This window comes from Phoca vitulina, unplaced genomic scaffold, assembly GCF_004348235.1.
Source record: "Phoca vitulina isolate PV1807 unplaced genomic scaffold, GSC_HSeal_1.0 scaffold118, whole genome shotgun sequence".
Lineage (NCBI taxonomy): Eukaryota > Metazoa > Chordata > Mammalia > Carnivora > Phocidae > Phoca > Phoca vitulina.
In genome coordinates, this window is record NW_022589821.1 from 37,465 (window position 1) to 55,469 (window position 18,005).

The following is an 18,005-nucleotide window of genomic DNA, read 5'->3' on the forward strand; positions in this document are numbered from 1 at the left end:
GAGGACCGTGTACCTGGGGCTGGGGACGGCGACTCGGAGTGACAGCCCCGCGCCGGGACTGGCTGGGCCACGTGCGCTCAGGGGCAGCTGCCGAAGACTTAGATGCTTGCAGAGCGTGGAGGGAGAGGGCTTCTGGCGGAAGAAAGGCAAGGCTCTCTGTGGGCGGGGTCCTGAGTGAGTGGGTCTGGGGGCCTGTTGTGGAAGGTTGGGGGGGTTGCAGAGCTGGAAGCGGAGCGTCTGCCGCCGTGGGCGCCCACCTCTTCCCCGCGCCCCCCTTACCCGGGCTGCCTCCGCTTCCCTCGAAAAACCCGCCGCCCAGGAAACCGCTGGGGGCGCTCAGACCGCAGCCCCCCCCCCCCGCCCGCCGCCCCCCGGCTCCCCCACCGCGACCGCCCAACCCACCTGAAGGGGCCGTGGCTGCCAGGGTTGCCCCTCCCGCCGGCTCCCCCCACACCTGCGGGCGCACTATTTATAACTCGGCGCCTATTCCGGGCCTCTGGGCGGGAGCCCGCTGCGCCTCAGCGCTAATCGGCTCCGGGATCTCTGCGCCCCCCAGGGCCGGGGAAGATAAATTTAGCCTCAGGAAGCTCGGGGAACATTTTCCAAAACTCCACGTCCCCGAGAAGGCGAAACAGAACCCCTGTGCCCTCAGCCTCCCTCCCTCCCGCCAGCCAGCAGGCGGCGCAGGTGTCTCGGCTCCTCGGACGGTGCCCGGGGTTCGGGGGGCTGCTGCGAAGCCCGGGCAGGTGAAGGACGCGAGGTACGGGGGGGCGGCGGCCAGAGGGGCCCGAGAGTGGCCGGAAGAACGGGCCCGTCTCCGAGGCTGGCAGAGACAGGAGTAGAAAGTTTCAGCTGGGAGTAACCGAGAAAGGGGTTGGGGACTTCTGCCTTTCGAAGGGTAAATGCTATGCAAACGAGATGCAAATAGGAACGCAGGGCAGAGCTTGTGGCCTTGGGGGTCTGTCCTCCGGCGCGGTCGGAACCACAGCCACAGCCCTCTTCCCGCCCGCTTCTGAGTGTTGCTGGGAAAACACAGGACCCAACTGAGATCATTACTAAAATACCCAGTTTCGTGCGCGAGGCTCCCAGACCACTTCGCGAGGACCCCTGTCCTCCACCTGCCTTTCGCACACCATTGAGGGTCTTAGAGCCATGTAATCAGCAAGGAATCCTGGGTCTCAGGCCGCTCCTCCCAGTGCTGTCGCATTTGGGGGTCCCTTCCAGCTTCGCGGAGGCTCCTTCCCCGTTTTACTCCGCCCATTCCCCTACCCCTTGTGGCCACTGGAGGGCCCCTGGGCGACCAGGGGTAAATAAGGTCTTCCTCATCCCTCCTGATCTTGGCACTCTGCTCCCCTCTTCTGCTACCCTATGCAAGTAGCTTGAACACTCCAAACCTGAGCTTACTCTACCGGGGAAGAGAACCTTGCCGGGAAGCTGCTGCATCTCTTTTTCCCTTGGAGAGGAGTGGGGAGGTGTAGACCAGGGAACCATCTCCTGACCTGTGGTGGTTTAGGTGAAAAAGACATAGCTGGGCCCCCCAAAGGAGCTGGGGAAAGCAGGAATAAGAGCCGCTGAGTTGAGGTGGGTGTGGGAATGGTAGAGGTGGGTGCAGCTTTGGGGCAGTCGCCCTCTCCACAGCTCAGCCTGCCTGGCCCCCCCTCCCAGGCACCATTTCAGAAGAGGAGGGCTGGCTGGTCCAGAGAAGCCCTGAATCTGAGATGGGAAAATCTGGGTTCACCGGCTGACTACCCCACTGCAGTGTGCCGTGGGCATGACCTCGCACGGGACACTTCTCACCTCTCTGGGCCCATTTCCTTCAACTTTGCGTGAGAGGATTGCCCTTGCCCTGCCTACTTCTGAGGTGGACTTGTGTCAGTCTCCAAGCACTTTGTAGTGTGAGAAGGGCTCTCAGAGGGTGCGCAAGCTTTTCCTGGATCTCCCCATCTCTCTCCTCAGCCTCTCCACCTTCAAGGCTCTCTGGACAGCTGACACCGTCCTCTGGCCACCGCAGGTCGCTCCTCTGTTCCCTCTTTCCACTTCCTGGGCCCTGCCTTCCTCCATCCACCACTTCCCTGGGGGTCTTTGCCAGACACCCCCTCCCCTGGCAAAGGCCCTCATGCTCAGAACTCTGACTCCAGGATCCACCTCCAGGCACCGTCCCAGCTGGGTGGGAGTGGGGCCCAAGAAAGGAAAAGGAGGTTGAAGGCCAGAGCTTGAGGCAGGGGTGGGGCTGACCAAGCAGGTGCAGGTTTTGGGGGGGGAGGCAGGAGCCCCACACTCATGCGGGAAGGTGACTTCCATGTCCACATCCACTGCTAACCTCTCTCCAGATGGATTCAGGATCTTCCCCCTTCCCACCACTGTGCCCTGGGGTGAGGTGGGGCTCTGAAGGGGCCAGGCAAGAACAGTGACCTGATTATGTGGGCGCCTAAGGAGGGTTGCCATGCTGCTGGGATAAAAAATAATCTTGAGGCGCGCCTGGGTGGTGCAGTTGGTTAAGTGTCAGACTCTTGGTTTTGGCTCAGGTGGTGATCTCAGGGGTGTGAGATTAAGCCCGGAGTCGGCTTGGGATTCTCTCCCTCTGCACCCTCCCCCGCCCCGCTCCTGCTTGCACTTTTTCTCAAATAAATAAATCTTAAAAAAATAATCTTGGGGGGTGCCTGGGTGGCTCAGTCATCAAGCGTCTGCCTTTGGTTCAGGTCGTGATCCCGGGGTCCTGGGATTGAGCCCCACATCGGGCTCCCTGCTCGGCGGGAAGTCTGCTTCTCCCTCTCCCTGCCACTCCCCCTGCTTGTGTTCCTGCTCTCGCTGTGTCTCTCTCTGTCAAATAAATAAATAAAATCTTTAAAACAAAAAAAAATCTTGAGCTGCAGTACTGCAAGAAAGAGGGGACAGGCCCCACGTGTACTAATACGGAATCCTGTATAGGGCGTGCTGAGGGAGAAAAGCAAGATGCGGAGCCATGTGGAGCATGTTGTCAACTCAAAGAATACATATGGGCTCGGGGCACCTGGCTGGCTCAGTCTGTAGAGCGTGTGACTTTTTTTTAAGCAGGCTCCACGCCCAGCATGCAGCCCAACGCAGGGTTTGAACTCTGGACTCTGAGATGAAGACCTGAGCAGAGATTGAGTCGGACGCTTAACTGACTGAGCCACCCAGGTGCCCAGAGCTTGTGATTCTTGATCTTGGGGTTGTGAGTTTGCGCCCCACGTTGGGTGTAGAGATTACTTAAAAATAAAGAAAATCTTGGGACGCCTGGGGGCTCAGTCGGTTAGGTGTCTGCCTTGGGCTTATGTCATGATCCCAGGGTCCGGGGATCGAGCCCCTGATCAGGCTCCCTGCTCCGCGGGAAGTCTGCTGCTCCCCCCTGCTTGTGCTCTCTCTCTGACAAATAAATAAAATCTTTAAAAAAGAAATTAAGGGGGCACCTGGGTGGCGCAGTTGTTAAGCATCTGCCTTCAGCTCACGTCATGGTCCCAGGGTCCTGGGATCGAGCCCCGCATCGGGCTCCCTGCTCAGCCAGGAGCCTGCTTCTCCCTCTCCTGCTCCTGCTGCTGTGTTCCCTCTCTTGCGTGTCTCTCTCTGTGTCAAATACATAAACTCTTAAAAAAAAAAAATTAAGAAAATCAAAAAAAAAGAAAAAGAATGCACATGCATTCAGGGCAGCCACTTTTTCTTTTTTTTTAAGATTTTATTTATTTATTTGACAGAGAGAGACACAGCGAGAGGGAACACAAGCAGGGGGAGTGGGAGAGGGAGAAGCAACTCCCAGCAGAGCAGGGGGCCCGACGTGGGGCTCGATCCCAGGACCCTGGGACCACACCCTGAGCTGAGGGCAGATGCCCCACAGCTGAGCCTCCCAGGTGCCCTGGGGCAGCCACTTCTCTGCACTACTCTGAGCCAGTGTTGGGCCCAGACTGTGCCTCCGGCCTCCGGGTTGGGCTCCCCTGTTCCAGCCTTGCTCCCCAAAGTCTGTTCTCCACACAGCAGCCAGTGGGAACACTGGGCGTTAGCCTTCTCATTTCAGCCCACAGGAAGCTCGGCTTGTGAGGCCCTCCAGGACCTGCCCCACACCCACCCCACCTCAACCTTTCCTCTTTTCCATAGCACCTATCACCTAATAACATCTCCACACGTATTTTTTTGCTTATGTTTTATTTCCTGTGTCTGCCCACGAGACAGGGGCCTCTTGTGATCCCGGCTGTATTCAAGCACCGGGGCCCGCCCACAGCGGGTGCTCAATGACATTTGCTGAATGAATGGACACTTGAAGATGCAGAATGTGCACAGACTATCTCTGGAATGCTCTTCCAGGGACTGGCGAAGCTGACGAACTGCCGGCAAGACAACTGGGGGCGGATGGGGGCGGGGGAGTCACTTCTCACAAGCACAAATCCCTACTCTAGGTCTTTGTTACCTTTACAAAGAGAGACACAACATGCCCACAGAAAAAGGACTTAACTCAGAAAAAGTTGGGGGAAAAGCTGGTCCCTGGGAGCGAGGAGAGAGTCCCAGGAGAGGAGGGAGGGGCCGCGGCATGCTGGCTCTGAGGCTGTGGGGGGCTGTGAGTGGGCGTGCCACTCAGCGTGAGCAAGGTGCTGTAAATGGCGCATTTACCTACCCCTGGGTGGAGGGGTGGGCGTCAGGGAAAGCAGGTGTCGGTGGCCACCAAGGGGAAGCGGAGTGAGCTCGGCTCCTTCTGGCTGTTGGCGCCCGTGCCCTGTGGTAAGCCTGAGGCCTTGCTCTTGCAGCCTCTGTGTGAGCTGGAGGGGCAGGGCCCAACGTCGTCTTTGAGCTGCGGACTAGCATCGGCCCAGTGCTCTTCCCAAGATCCTCAGAGGCGGGAGCTGGCCAGACCAGCTCTTCTATTTGGGTTCCCGGCCTAAGGCACAGGGCCTCCCAGAAGAAGACCCCACCCAAGCTGGACCCCTCCCTATCCACCAGCTGGGAGGAACCTGGCCTTTCCACCCTCCACCCTCCCTGCCCAGGCCTCAGTGAGTCAGAAAACCTGGGTTTCAGTCTGTTCTGTCCAGGACAACCTTCTTCCCTCCCTGGTCTGTACCCTGGCTCCAAGACCCTTCCAGTACTGAGTTTTTCCGATTTCCTTTCAGACATTTAGGACTTTAGGCCTCGAGGTCTATTTATTTTATATCTGCATATACGTATGTATACACGTGTATGTGTACACACGTAGTTCAGTGATTCTCAAGCAGAGATGTTAGGGCGCAGCCCGTTCCCGGCACAACCAGAGTATGGAGAAATCGACCATCTGGGCTGGTGCGCTCACTGTGCCAGCCTTGGAGGAATGTTAGCTCCTGCAGTTTCCTGGGGCCCCGGGGGTGCCCCAGGGCTGGGGGCTGGGAACGGACGCCCAGAGAGGCAGGCCTGGCAGCTGGCACACGCCGGAAGCAGGAGCCGCACTTCCCGCGGCGTCTGTGGCCCATCCTCGGAGGAGCATCGCGGGCCCCAGGGGTCTTGATGGGGGCTGGGCTGGGCGCTGGAGCAGAGAACGGGAGGCTGAGAGGCGGGCTCTAGCCCAAGGCGCGGCCACGCTTCCTGTTACCACCCCCGCCCCCCCCCCGCCCCCCGCCAGCCCACCTGAGCCGAGCCGGGGGGCGCGGTGCCCTTCCCGGCCATTAATCCAGCAGCTCCTTGATGCACCAGCAGCATAGCATGATGTAGGCCACCTCCTTCAGAGTCTGCTGCAGGCCCTCCCATCCTGTGCCCATCTTCATGACAGGCACCCAGGGCCCAGGGGCTCGCAGGGCCCTTCGGAAGGAGAAGGGCAGGGACTGGGCTAGGGGCCGCGTCCGCGTCCGGGGCTGCATGTGGACTGCTGGAGCCTCCTCCAGGGCCTGGGATCAACAGCGTCCCCACCCCCTCAGACCTCATGACTCTGGGAACAAAGGCCCCCCAGGGCTAGCACGGGGAAGGTTCTGGGCCCAAGAACGGGCTGAGTCAGCCTCTATGGACAGGGATGGAGGCTGGGGTTAGGAGGGGGAGGGCCTGGTCACTCCGTCCTCCATGCTCTGCAGCCAGGCCCGCTCAGCTTCCGGCCTGGGTCTCAAGACCCCGGGGCCTGGTCTGTCTTGCCCCGAGCCCCAGCCCCTGCCCCGTGGTGGGGGGCCCCGCCCCGTGAGGCTGGCCTTCAGGACCGTCGGTGTTAACTCCTGTCCAGTCTGTTCGGCACGCCCGCCGCCCTGGCCCCTTAGGGGGAGCTCTGCCAGCCCCGAGCCCCCGTCTGCTTCCCCCATCCCCCGGAGCAGGAAGACACAGCCAGGGCAGCGCACACGAGAGGCACACTTTATTGACAGGCGACTCCCCAGGACCGCCTCCTTCCCCACTCCGGCAGCCGGCAGGACTGCAGGGTCATGTCCGGGAGTTGCGCTCCTCGTCTTCGTTCTCCAGTAGGTAGGCTGGATGGTAGGTGGGCTGTCCTCCTGGGCTCAGGTACTTCAGGGCGGGGTTCCGCACCGTGTTCTCCCGGCCCCCCAGCGAGGTGTAGCTGGAGCCGGGAGAAGGGAGGCAAGTGTGGGGGGTGGCTCTCGGTCCCCCTGCACCTCCACATCTTCCGCACACCGTCTCCCAACACCCTTACCCTCGGTCATACAGGATACAGTACGGGACAAACAGCTGACGCAGGAAGTCCCAGATGTCTCTGTAGGTCCAGTCCTGGGAGGTCAGAGCGGAGTCACAAAGTCCCCCTCTTCCTCACTCACCCCTTGCCACCTGGTAAGGGGCCCACTTGGGCTCTTCTGCTTCTTGGCCCCCGAGGAGGGCTATCTGATTCTCTGGGGCAGCTCGCTCTCTGCAGGCCACGCAACGTGAAAGAGAAAGCCTGCATCCTGCCCCCCTGCCCCCCACGGCGTGGGTCTGTGGGAGCAGACCATGAAAATGGGCCCTAGGGGCGCCTGACATGGGGACACCTGAAACGTGCCTGGTGCAAGTCAAGAACTGAATGTTGAATTTTCACATGCCACAGAATTCATCCTTTTAAAGCCTACCATTAGCTGGTTTTCAGTAGTTACTTATTTCATTTTAGTAAGCTGCACTTTGAGTATAATTAGGGGGCTACCGGCCACCGTACTGGGCAGCACAGGCCTGGCGGGAGAAAGCACGAGCTTGCCCTTGGTGTTCAATAAATAACGCTCAGAAGGCTGAATGACCTGACGGCACAGCCTCCCTCGGACGATGGGGTTCTTCATCTGAGCCCCAGGCTCCAACCTCTCCCACATGGGGAAGCCAGGGCGCACAATGGACAGGGAGCGGGAGACTGGAGGCCCCACAGCCTCCACCCCGTTACCAGCAGCGGGTTGATGCGCATGAAGGCAGGCCAGCTGGGGTCGGTGGGGCTGAACGGGCAGAGGCTGCAGGAGTAGGGGTCTGTGCGGCGGGTGCCCATCAGGACAGCCTCCAGCTGGGGGTGCCGCGTCTGCAGCTCGCTCAGGGCCTGCTTCATGTCGCCCTCAGCCTCCAGGACGTGCAGGTTGTACCTGAGGCAGGAAGAGTGCTGCGGTCAGGAGTGGGCACTGGGCCCCCGGAGCCCCAGCCTCCAGGCCCACGGTACCTCTTGACGGTGTCCCGTAGAAATTGTTCCAGCTCCGGGAAGGGGGAGAGGCTGCGGATATACAAGATCTGCAGGGGTTCCTGAGCCGCAGGGCACTTCCTGGGCGGGGCGGGGGTGGGGAGAATGCACAGGCTTGCCGGTGGGCAGGGAAGTACTCTCAGAGCGCTCGCACTGTTCTCTTTGGCCCCCGATGGACAACCTCCCGTTCTCCGCTCTCCTTGTCCCTCCCATCCGCGAGAACCCACTTCCTCTGGGAAGCCCTTCTGATCTCTCACTTCTCAGATCTGGAGCACACGGCCCCATTTCAGGTATGCAAATGTCACCTCCCAACAGGACTGTGACCTCCCTGTGGCCCAGTCAGGGAGGGTGGCCTTCCCGTCCAGACCCAGGGCCACACCCAAGTCAGACGCTCAATAACAGAACTGGAGGTCATCACGGCCACCCCCCTCCCAGACCCCACCCGGCCGCCCCTTCCCTCCCCGCTTCCTAGCGGGGGGAGCTGGACAGCAGGGCAGACAGGCACCTCTGAGGTCTCGCCCCCAGGGGTCGGCTCACCTCTGCACGGCCGCGTGGAAGAGGTGCAGGAGCGCCGTGCAGTCCTTGCCTCCATTGAAGCCCACGCAGAGGTGGGCGAGGTCGTACCGGGCCAGGGCAGTCTCGATGGTCTGCAGGGCGCCTGCCACCTTCTCCCCCAGAGAAGACCCTGCAAGCGGACGGACAAGAAGCCAACAGATAGAGGCACGTGGCCGTCGGAGGGCAGTGGGGGCCACGCCGCCCTTGCTTAACATCTCCGTGGCTTCCCAGCGTGGGTCGCTACTGTCCGGGCTCCCCCATGCGCTCAGAGCGTGCCCCCGCCGGCCGTTCAGCCCCACCTCAGTGTCTTCTCCCTGGGGGCCCTGGTTTCCTTCTGTTCCCCGATCACACTGTTTGCTCTCGCCCAGCTCCCGGGCTGACCTCCCCGCTGTGGAGGCCCCTCGTCACTGGCATCTCGTGCCCGGGGGCCTTTCTGGTCACGCGACTGGCCCAGAAGGGCACGGTGTACGACCGTCCTGTCGAGCTACACGCCCCCCAGCACAGTGCTGTGGACGGCACGCCCGCGGCCCACGTTTCCTGCAGCCATCTGCCACCGGCTCCTGGACTTCCAGGCAGCCGCCAACGGCCCCTGCGTTCCTGAGGCCTAGGGAGCCAGCCCGGCCTGCTGCCCGCAGCCCCTCCCCGTGCAGGCCCCTACCTGATCCCGCGAGTTTGTACACGGCCTCACCGGCCTGCTGCACGGCGTCGGGCACGTAGGGGACCAGCGACCCCGGGGGCAGACGGGCGGTCAGGTAGGCCAGGCCTTCCTCCAGGGGCCCTTCGTCCTCTGAGTCCAGCGTCAGCTTCACCTGATAGTAGTTGCTGCCCCAGTCAGGATAGGAACCCAGGCCGAGCCTGCGGCCAAAGTGGGCCTGGGCCTCGGCCAGGATGGGGGCGATAGAGGCCTCGTCGGCGGCCACATAGAGCTCCCGCAGGTGGAACTGCACGGCTGTGTTTTGGAACAGCCCCTTCAGCCCCTCCAGCACCCTCCGCAGCAGCTCTGGAATGCCTGGGAAGAGGTAGACATTTCGGACGGAGACCAGCGGCAGTTTGAAGGGCTGGCCGGTGCGAGGATCGGTGCCGTAGTGGAGGCGGGCGGAGGAGGGCACGAGAGACAGCTTCTCCCAGCCCTTCCCTCCTAGGGCTTTGACGGCGGCTTCCAGCTCAGGGTGTGGCTTGAGCTCGTCCCCAAAGGCCTGTGCTACGGCCTCGAAGGTCACATCGTCGTGAGTGGGGCCGATGCCCCCTGCCGTGAGGACGTGCGTGAAGCGGCTGGAGAAAGAAGTGACCTCAGCCGCAATGGTGGCGACCTCATCGGGGACAACAGAGACTCGGCACACCTGGACCCCCAGGGAGCGCAGTGTCCGGCACAGAAAGTAGGTGTTGGTGTCCTGAGTGTGTCCCTGGGAGATGAGATGAGGACGGTGTCAATGCCGTGGGGATGGAGGGCAAAGGGGAAGGGGCGACAGCCGCATCTGCCTGGTGCCGGGGCACCGTGTTCTTGGGGGGCGCTGCGGGTCCACCAAAACGCCTGGACTGGGCACAGGAGTGAGAAAATCCACGTGAGCGGTCAGGGAGAGCATGATCCACCCTGGGCCTCCTTCTCTGCACTTTGACCTTGACCTCATCTACGCTTATGGATTCCGTGGTCAATTCCTCACCAACCCTGACAGCTCAGTTCCCTGGCTCCATGTACTTACTAGGCATCTCCACCATGTTCCTGGCAGTTGTCCCTTTGGTCAGTGGCATCTCCAGACACTGTCCACAGCCAGTCGGGCCCTTCTGCTGTCACCTCTACTGAAATGTCTCCCCATCTGCTCTCTGTGTCCCTACTGCCACCACGCAGGTCCTTGGCACCTTTTATCTGGACAGTGGCGACAGCGCCCTGGCCAGGCTCCCAGCCCCCAGTCACAGCACTCTGCCCCGGGCCTCCTGACTAACCTTTCTAATGTGCTACTGTGATTGCACCACTCTTGGGCTCAAAAGCCATGTGTTGTTTCCAAATGTATACAGAATAAAGTTCAAATTCCTTTGCAGAATTTTTGAGGCTGTCTCTGGTGTGTCTCCAATGTTCTTTCCCAGCCCCATCTCCTTCTTCTCTACAGGGGGCTTAGTGGGTAAGGGTTACTCTGGAGGAAGAGAGAATCGGGTTGGAATCCCAGCTCTACCACTCCCGAGCTCTGTAACCTTGGGCAAGCTTCTCAGTCTCATAATCTATTAACTGAGATCTGTTTGTTTATTTATTTATTTATTAAAGATTTTATTTATTTGACCGAAACAGAGTTAGCGAGAGCAGGAACACAAGCAGCAGGAGTGGGAGAGGGAGGAGCAGGCTTCCCGCCGAGCAGGGAGCCCGATGCGGGGCTCGATCCCAGGACCCCGGGATCATGACCTGAGCAGAAGGCAGAAGCTTAACAACTGAGCCACCCAGGCGCCCTTAACTGAGATTTATAATAAAAGTATCAAACCTCCTGCAAATGTGCTAAGGATTAGTAAGTATATGTGACATAATCAGCACACTGCCAGGCCCCAGGAAGCACTAAAAAAACAGGGGTCAATATTGCTATTACAAACCTCATGCCTGCCAGGACCTCTCATAAGACTTCCCTGATTGTTCAGAAGGGATTTCTTCTATCTAGTACTTTCCCTCTATTTTGCTTACTCATTCTGCTGAATGCCTTGGGCCGTCTTCCCAACAGGCTGGCTGGAACTCTTCGATTATAGCACATGCACCACACCTCTTTTACCCGGTGGACTCCCTGTCATTTCTGAAAAGCCCCTCCTACCCCTACACACGCTTGGCAAATTATAGCAACTTTGCTACAAGTTTTCAACAGAGTAACTGAAAGAACAAAGGGTCACTTTCCCTCTAATAGGTTGGACTCACTCGAGCACCCTCCTGCAGCAACGGGGCTCCCACCCTGGCTGCCTCCCCTCAACACAATGTGCAGCAGGCTCTGAAGGGCAGGAGAATGCCGCACCCTCCCCCTCTTCTGTCCCAGACACACCTTGAGGATCTCATCTCCAACAATGATGATGCCCGCCGTCACGCTGCGCCCTGGGGGAGGTTCAAAGGCCCTAGATGCCATGGTCCTGCCTTCTCTGCCCCTCGGCAAGGCCCTCCAGGAGCCACCCAGGGCCCCAAATAGGGGTCGAAAGCACGGGAGTCGCGCCAGGTCTACAGGGCACTGGGGGCCATAGCCTGAAAACAGGGGGGTCTGGGGTCAAGGGAACCTGGAGGAGCCAGAGAGGACAATGGGGGAGAGCAGGAGTGCACGTTCTTCCTTAGAGGAAGACCTCGCCAGGCCCTTGACAAGAGACCCCTTTATCCCTGCCTCTAGGAAACCCCAGCCCTGGCCTCTTCACATGTCTTCTAAGCTTGGCTCTAGTCTCCTTAAAATGTCCTGCTCTCCCGAGCACCTACCCCTTTGAATATGTCTTCTGTGCGCCGAGCTCGGCTCCTCTAGTCGGCTCGAGCTCGGCCATCTGCACCTTTAAATACCTCCCCTCTTCGGGGCACCTGTTCCTTTAAGTGTCTCGACCCCTTTTAAACGACCCCCCCTCCCCCCCGCCGCTCCGACCCGGAACGGAGCTCAGGCGCCTCTCCCGCAGGTGCCGGCACCCTTCCTGGTCTGGAGTCCCGTCCCCCCGCCGCGCTGCAGCCCGCCCCGCTCTCCCAGGTCCCCACCTGCCTCTCGGGCCCTTCCCCGGCTCGTGCCCTCTGCTCCCGCACGCCCCGGGCGGCGTCCGCACGCAGAGTCCCGCCCCACACCAGCACCTGCTCACAGCAATTGGTCACCTCGGCTGTCGCTCAGACGACCTCCAAGGGCCCATTGGTGCAGTCGGCTGTCGCTCGCCCGCCGTAGCCAGGGGGCGGGAGGAGCGCCGGGTTGTCATTGGCGACAAGCACGTGGTCACCCCCACCCGGAACTGCGGGGGCCGGGCCGCGGGTGGGGCGGGGCCGCGGGCGGGGGGCGGAAGGGGCGGTGGTGGGCGGTGCTCCAAGGACTTTGGGGTGCGCTCTCTGCGGCTGCAAGTAAAGGGAGGCGTGACTCTCACTTCTGTTTTCAAATTCTTGTGTGCACGTGCTGTCGGGCACTAACCCTAATTCTAGGCGCAGGGGCTGCTGCCAGAGGGATTTATACCGTAGCGCACGCAAGTTGTAGGGACACCAAGTGTCAGCATTGCCTGAGGTAGGCAGATCTTGGAGGTGAGCTTTCATTCACCTGTTATAAACGATAAAGCTATATACTTAACCCTGTTGACTAGAAAAAGCCTTGCCCCCCTTGCTCCAGGATAGTGCTCAGTTTGAACATCACCTTTGCCCAATTATTGGTCTTACAGGTACAAGTGAGGGCAGCCGACTAGGACCGGCCGTGTGTCCACCTCGGATTCTCACATCATTCTAGCTTATTCTCATTTCAGTTGCCTTTGGTCTAAAAGTGCTTCTTAAATTTAAATGTTTGATCTGGGACCTTTTAAAAAATTTTTTTATAAGTAATCTCTATGCCCAAGGTGCAGCTTGAACTCACGATCCAGAGTCCCATGCTCTACCGACTGCGCAAGCCAGGTGCCCCCATTTGGGGCCTTCTTAATAGGCTGATTAAATCTCCCTCATTCAGGTGGTTTGGGGTGGGAGCCTGAGATCTGCATTTAACAAGCTCTCCTGTCATGCTGATGCTCCTGGTCTCTAGACTATGTTTTCTGTAGTAAACCTCTAAAATTCATTCATCACTTGGAGAACAGCTGAACCACACCCACCCTCATTTTACTCTCCTAAAACCCAAGATAGATGATGCCCATTTCACAGATGGGTAACAGGCTAAGAAAAGTCAAGAGATGCCACACAGCAACCACAAAACGCTAAAGTGAAAGGAAGAGCCAGGCTTCTAGACTGTTCTTTCTCAAGTAATAAGCCCTGTTTTTTTTCAACAACCCCAAGATCAAGATTTGCATGCTCTATGGACTGAGCCAGCCAGGTGCCCCTAAAAAAAAATTTTTTTTAAAGATTTTATTTATTTGACAGAGAGAGAGGGAGAGAGAGAGCGCATAAGCAGGGTGAGTGGCAGGCAGAGGAAGAAGCAGGCTCCCCGCTAAGCAGGGACGCTGATGTAGGGCTTGATCCCAGGACCCGGCATGACCACCGGAGCCGAGGCAGACACCCAACTGAGCCACCCAGGAGCCCCCTAAAACATTCTTTTATTTTTATTTTATTTTTTTAAAAGATTTTATTTATTTGTGAGAGAGAGAATGAGAGACAGAGAGCACGAGAGAGGAGGGTCAGAGGGAGAAGCAGACTCCCCGCTGAGCCGGGAGCCCGATGCGGGACTCGATCCCGGGACTCCAGGATCATGACCTGAGCCGAAGGCAGTCGCTTAACCGACTGAGCCACCCAGGCGCCCTCTTTTATTTTTATTTTAAAGTTTTTATTTATTTGACAGAGAGAGCACAAACAGGGGAAGGGGCAGGCAGAGGGAGAAGCAGACTTCCCGCTGAGCAGGGAGCCCCACTTGGGGCTCGATCCCAGGACCCCGGGATCATGACCTGAGCAGAAGGCAGACGCTTAACTGACTGAGCCACCCAGGCGCCCCTATTTTTATTTATTTTTTTAAAGATTTAATATTTGACCACCCCTCCCACAAAAAAGCTCTGGTCCAATTCTTTATCAGTGGGTTCTCAAGCTTGAGTGGTCGCCAGAATCACCTGGAGAGCTTGTTAAAACATTGCTAGGCCCAATCCTCAGAGTTCCTGATTCAGTAGGTCTAAGGTAGAGTCCAATAACTTGCATCTCTAACAAGGTCCCAGTGATGGCGACGCTGCTGCATTAGGCACCACCGCTGAACTACCGCCATAAGAAGAAATGGGTGGAAGACAGGGAGAAGCTTCATGTCCTTTATTTAGCACTCCTGTTATTATCTCCACCCAACATGGGGCTGGAACTCTGCAACCCGGAGATCAAGAGTCTGCCCGCTCCACCAATTGAGCCAACCAGGGACACCCTGGAGAAATGTTTTCTTGAACAACTACAGCTTACACCTGTTTTCTCAAAGGTTAATACTCCGATTACCTGCATAAAAATGCTTGAAATTCCCACATCCAGGCCACACCCCAGACCAATTAAGGCAATATCGCTAAGGAATGACTTAGGCATCAGCACCAGCCACTAAAAAACAGCCCACGTTGTTGTGTGTGTCCCCCCCCCCCCCCCCCGCCAACAGTTAACAGGCCACAGGTCTGCCAGAGCCTTAGGCTGGGCAGGAAGTGGGGCACAGGAGCACCCTCTTGTGCCCTTCAAATACCAGGACTGCGTTAAAGGCAGCATCCCTGACTGTAGGAAATGGTTAATTTGTTTTGATGAGATGATGTCTCTACATAACCTCTACCTCAGGCTAACAAGAGCAACATATATTTCAGAAGTTTGACAGAAAGTCTGCTTAAAGTAGATTAAAAACCAGTTACCTGAATGTTGAAATAAGCCTCATTATCAGCAAAGAGCTGAACTTCATTATCTGACTGAACGGAATATAATCAGAAACATGATACTGAGTGTAATGTGCACCCTGAGAAGGGAAAAAAACCTTTACAATTAAAGAATTAGATTATAAAAACTTCCTCTTTAATCAAGGCTTTTTAACATGGAACAGATTTCTTGAATAAAATGAAAAGTTTCCAATATATTGAAACAAACCACCATACATACAACACCTGGCAAGAAACAAAACAAAACAGCAAGTTTACACAATCCCTGTAACAGCCACGGCCTTATTCTCAGATGCTTCCTCCACCTACCAAGTGTGTTCTGCTGGGTACAGAGATCAGCATGGTTTCTGGGGTGACACTCAGCTGAGGCTGCAGCCCGAAGAGCGCTCATCTGGCTGGGCCATGGTGCTGTCGGCTCTGCTCAAGCAAAGCAGTCAGCAGCACATTCAAACAGTGGACTGAACATCCTTTAAATATCAAAGTGAGAAACAAGAAGGCAACATAATGATGTTATCAGGAAGATGTTAGCAAGCAAGGACAGCTGTGTAAAGCTCGAGGCTGGAAGTGGCGGCCAGCTTCATTTCTTCGGCTTCTTGGGCAGTGGCCGTCGGAACAACAAGATGTGAGGTTCTGAAAGAGTGAGTGAAATCGAAGAGACACGCTCGCACTGGTCTCTGCACTTCCCAGATATCACCCACTCAGATCTTTATGACTAAATTAAGATTTAAGCATATGGCCTTAGAAGCAGACCCACAAGCTGGGCCTGTCTGCCAAGCCGAGAGCGGTTAGCGTCAGTTCCCTCGCCATGTTTGTACAGCCCCGGGGGGCCTTTATTAGTTTTGTCTGGCAGCTTGGGGTCTGGTGTCTTATCAAGAAATATACTTTCCTTGGCTTATTTGGAACACATCCAAGAATTCACTTTCTGATGGAGAATGATGCAGGGGCCATAACCTCTACCAGGGTATATGTGGCCTTAAGAAAAAAAAGGGCACACTCAGACTGAACTAAAGATTAAAGGAGGTTTTTCAGGGACAGGTTGTCTCTGAACTTCCCAGATACTTTCCTTTTATTTTTGGTCACTCCAGTTTTTCTAGATGGCTGGTGAGGAACCAATAAAGCACCCTTACCATCCCCCCCATTTCTCTGGGTTATACGATCTCATCACTCTGTCTTTCCCTCAGTGAAGGAGCCCTCCATCGTTGCTTTCAGACATCGCACCAACCTGGTTCGTGGATCATGTAATGGACCCATCCCTGACTCTGCTGAACGCCAAGATTTCTCCATTCCGATTCAGACATCAGATGGGTTTTAGGGACCAGCTTGGCGATGTCCTTGGGCAACATGACATGCCTGTAAGAGAAACATGGAAAGATGGGGAGAATTCACATCAGTACAGGGTGCAGTATGAAGAGCTTGCATACAAAGCTGAGGAAAAAAAAGAAAAAAATCGGTTTCTGATGGTAGGGAGTTTATATAATCTTATTGTGGGGTAGAGGCAGCTAGAAATAAAGGCCAGTTATGTAAATCCTCACCAAAGTATGTTAAAAAGCACACATTAATGACTAACGACTAACTCAAATGAACAAGCACCTGTTTTCCTGCCTTCCTGGAGCTCAGTCTGCTTATTACTCTAGAACGCTATAAGGGCAGCCCCATAGCACACACAGTGTTAATAATTAAAAGTAATTTTGAAAAGGATTGGTTTTGCAAAGAAAGGCCTCTTATGGAGCGCTGTGTGGGAGAGCCGTCACAAAGGATGAAATGGAAATGTCTCACCCTCCAAAATCTACCCTCGATGTCATCTTCCTAACTTTGAAGAGAGTTGCCATGAGACTTCTTTTGGGAAACCCCATGTTCTCCTAACCAAGGATGTCTCCTTTCATGGTAAAAAATTATTACTCTGACATGAATTGGGCTAATCCAGATAGACTCCATCGTGCTCAGTGAAAATACACTAGACGCTCTCTGTACTAGTAGCGGAGACTCTTCGCAAAGGCACAATTCTAGTCTAAATATGTGAAGATAGCTTCCATTCAATGGACGAGCCCCCGGCACGGGGACGGCCTTCCATACCTAATCAGATCAGACACACAAACCCACCAACAAACCCTCGCAACCACCGCCACCAAGACAGCACCCCACGACTTACAACTTCCTAACCCTGCAAAGAGGTGGTAAGCACAGAATTTACTTGGCGGAGTTCAGACGTGGAAAAGAAGGCTAACGGGCCCACGGTCCCGTACGGGTCAGCACACACCGAGTCCCCGGAGCCCCGCACTCGGCTGGAAAAGGAACACGAGCCTGGAAAGTTTCCGTTCTATGTTCTTCAAGGTAGAAAGCCAGACACCCCCTAGGCAGGCGGTGTGAGCGTCACACTGAATGCCTGCAATGCCGACTGGGGCAAAATCCTCGCTCCCCGCGATTTCCGGCCTAGAATCGCCGCGCTGCATCTGTCAGACGCAAGCCCGCGGCCGGTGCTATGCCCCACACCGGTCCCTGACCCCAGCACAGCCCCACCGCCTCCTCCCGAAGCCCGGCAGGCTCTGCTCCGACTCTCGGGTCGGGGGCGGCAGGGGCCGTGGGCTGTGCTCGCGCTGCGGCACCCCGACGCCGGATCAGACACCACGGGCATCTAGCAGGCCCCCGCCGTCTTTCCTCCAAGCCCTCCCCGCAACAAGCCCGCACGCCCACGCCCCCTTTCCAGGAATCCTCCAGCGCCGCTGCGGCCACCTCTTCGCAGCAGGCTCCCCAAGGCAAAGTTCGACATGCCGGGGGAAGCTCAGAGAACGCTCCAGAACCCCGTCAGGGTGGAGGGGGTCAGCCAGAACTCTAGCCACGCCCCCTCCGCCCGCTGCCCCGCTGCCCCGCTCCCAGCTGACTCGGAGTTCGCCGGGTCTGCGCGCCCCCGCGCCGCCAGGCCCTCGCGCATGCGCCCTGCGCTCCCCGCGATCGTCCCCGTCCGCGTCCCGTGAGTCTCTCGCGCTTGCGTCGGTCCTGTCGATTCAGCCTTCACTTGTCAAAGTTCACGACCTCGTTATGGCCCCCGCGCCGGCACTAACCGGTACTCGAACTCCTCGTCGTCATATTTGTCCGAATAGTAAATCTGTTTGTGCGACATGATCGCTCAGTCTGAGGACCGTCAGGCCCGCGCCGCCAACCTCCAAACAACTCCCAGCAGCACGCGCTCCCACCCACTTTGGCCTCGCTTTCAAACACGCCGCCCGCGCTTCCTATTGGTCCCTTTGATTTAAGGCGGGACAACTCCACCTTCAAGCCTCGGATTGGCTTAGAGTTCCTTCTCCTCGAGTCCTTATTGGAGTGTACTTCTTACGTTCGTCAAGGACTAGCGTAGGTAAAAAAATACGCCTCTAATTGGCTATCCCTG

The 18,005-nt window shown here is 57.1% G+C and overlaps 3 protein-coding genes across 5 annotated transcripts; all 3 read right to left on the reverse strand.

Annotated features, from left to right (window-relative positions):
• Positions 1–4,147: 4,147 nt before the first annotated feature.
• LENEP (lens epithelial protein) lies at positions 4,148–5,842 on the reverse strand. Its single transcript, XM_032398682.1, has 2 exons — positions 5,599–5,842; positions 4,148–5,497 (listed from the first exon to the last, which is right to left on the reverse strand). Exon 1 carries the CDS (start codon positions 5,826–5,828, stop codon positions 5,637–5,639), a length of 192 nt encoding a protein of 63 aa, XP_032254573.1. The 5' UTR covers positions 5,829–5,842; the 3' UTR covers positions 4,148–5,497; positions 5,599–5,636.
• Positions 5,843–6,253: 411 nt separating this feature from the next.
• On the reverse strand, positions 6,254–11,898 carry FLAD1 (flavin adenine dinucleotide synthetase 1). 3 transcript variants are annotated; one of them, XM_032398684.1, is made up of 8 exons: positions 11,829–11,898; positions 11,149–11,342; positions 8,799–9,543; positions 8,123–8,270; positions 7,568–7,618; positions 7,304–7,493; positions 6,599–6,672; positions 6,254–6,505 (listed from the first exon to the last, which is right to left on the reverse strand). In XM_032398684.1, the coding sequence occupies exons 2-8, from the start codon at positions 11,227–11,229 to the stop codon at positions 6,370–6,372; spliced, it is 1,425 nt and encodes a 474-aa protein (XP_032254575.1). In that variant the 5' UTR covers positions 11,230–11,342; positions 11,829–11,898; the 3' UTR covers positions 6,254–6,369. The 3 variants fall into 3 exon arrangements, with proteins under 3 accessions (XP_032254575.1, XP_032254576.1, XP_032254574.1); XM_032398683.1 differs by having other exon boundaries at positions 6,257–6,505; positions 7,568–7,666; XM_032398685.1 differs by lacking the exon at positions 7,568–7,618 and having other exon boundaries at positions 6,255–6,505.
• A 2,825-nt stretch (positions 11,899–14,723) lies between these two features.
• Positions 14,724–17,899, reverse strand: CKS1B (CDC28 protein kinase regulatory subunit 1B). The gene is made up of 3 exons (XM_032398686.1): positions 17,680–17,899; positions 15,843–15,970; positions 14,724–15,250 (listed from the first exon to the last, which is right to left on the reverse strand). The coding sequence occupies exons 1-3, from the start codon at positions 17,736–17,738 to the stop codon at positions 15,198–15,200; spliced, it is 240 nt and encodes a 79-aa protein (XP_032254577.1). The 5' UTR covers positions 17,739–17,899; the 3' UTR covers positions 14,724–15,197.
• Between the last annotated feature and the right edge of the window lie 106 nt (positions 17,900–18,005).

Bases quoted from the DNA above. Each gene is read 5' to 3' on its own strand.
- LENEP (XM_032398682.1), bottom strand. From the start codon at position 5,828: ATGCAGCCCCGGACGCGGACGCGGCCCCTAGCCCAGTCCCTGCCCTTC.
- FLAD1 (XM_032398683.1), bottom strand. From the start codon at position 11,229: ATGGCATCTAGGGCCTTTGAACCTCCCCCAGGGCGCAGCGTGACGGCG. The intron at 9,544-11,148 runs GTGTGTCTGGGA...CTCATCTCCCAG, and splicing joins TTGGAGATGAGATCCTCAAG to GGACACACTCAGGACACCAA. The intron at 8,271-8,798 runs GTAGGGGCCTGC...GTCCGCTTGCAG, and splicing joins GTACAAACTCGCGGGATCAG to GGTCTTCTCTGGGGGAGAAG.
- CKS1B (XM_032398686.1), bottom strand. From the start codon at position 17,738: ATGTCGCACAAACAGATTTACTATTCGGACAAATATGACGACGAGGAG. The intron at 15,971-17,679 runs GTTAGTGCCGGC...TTTCTCTTACAG, and splicing joins GACGAGGAGTTCGAGTACCG to GCATGTCATGTTGCCCAAGG. The intron at 15,251-15,842 runs GTTGGTGCGATG...TCACTCTTTCAG, and splicing joins TTACATGATCCACGAACCAG to AACCTCACATCTTGTTGTTC.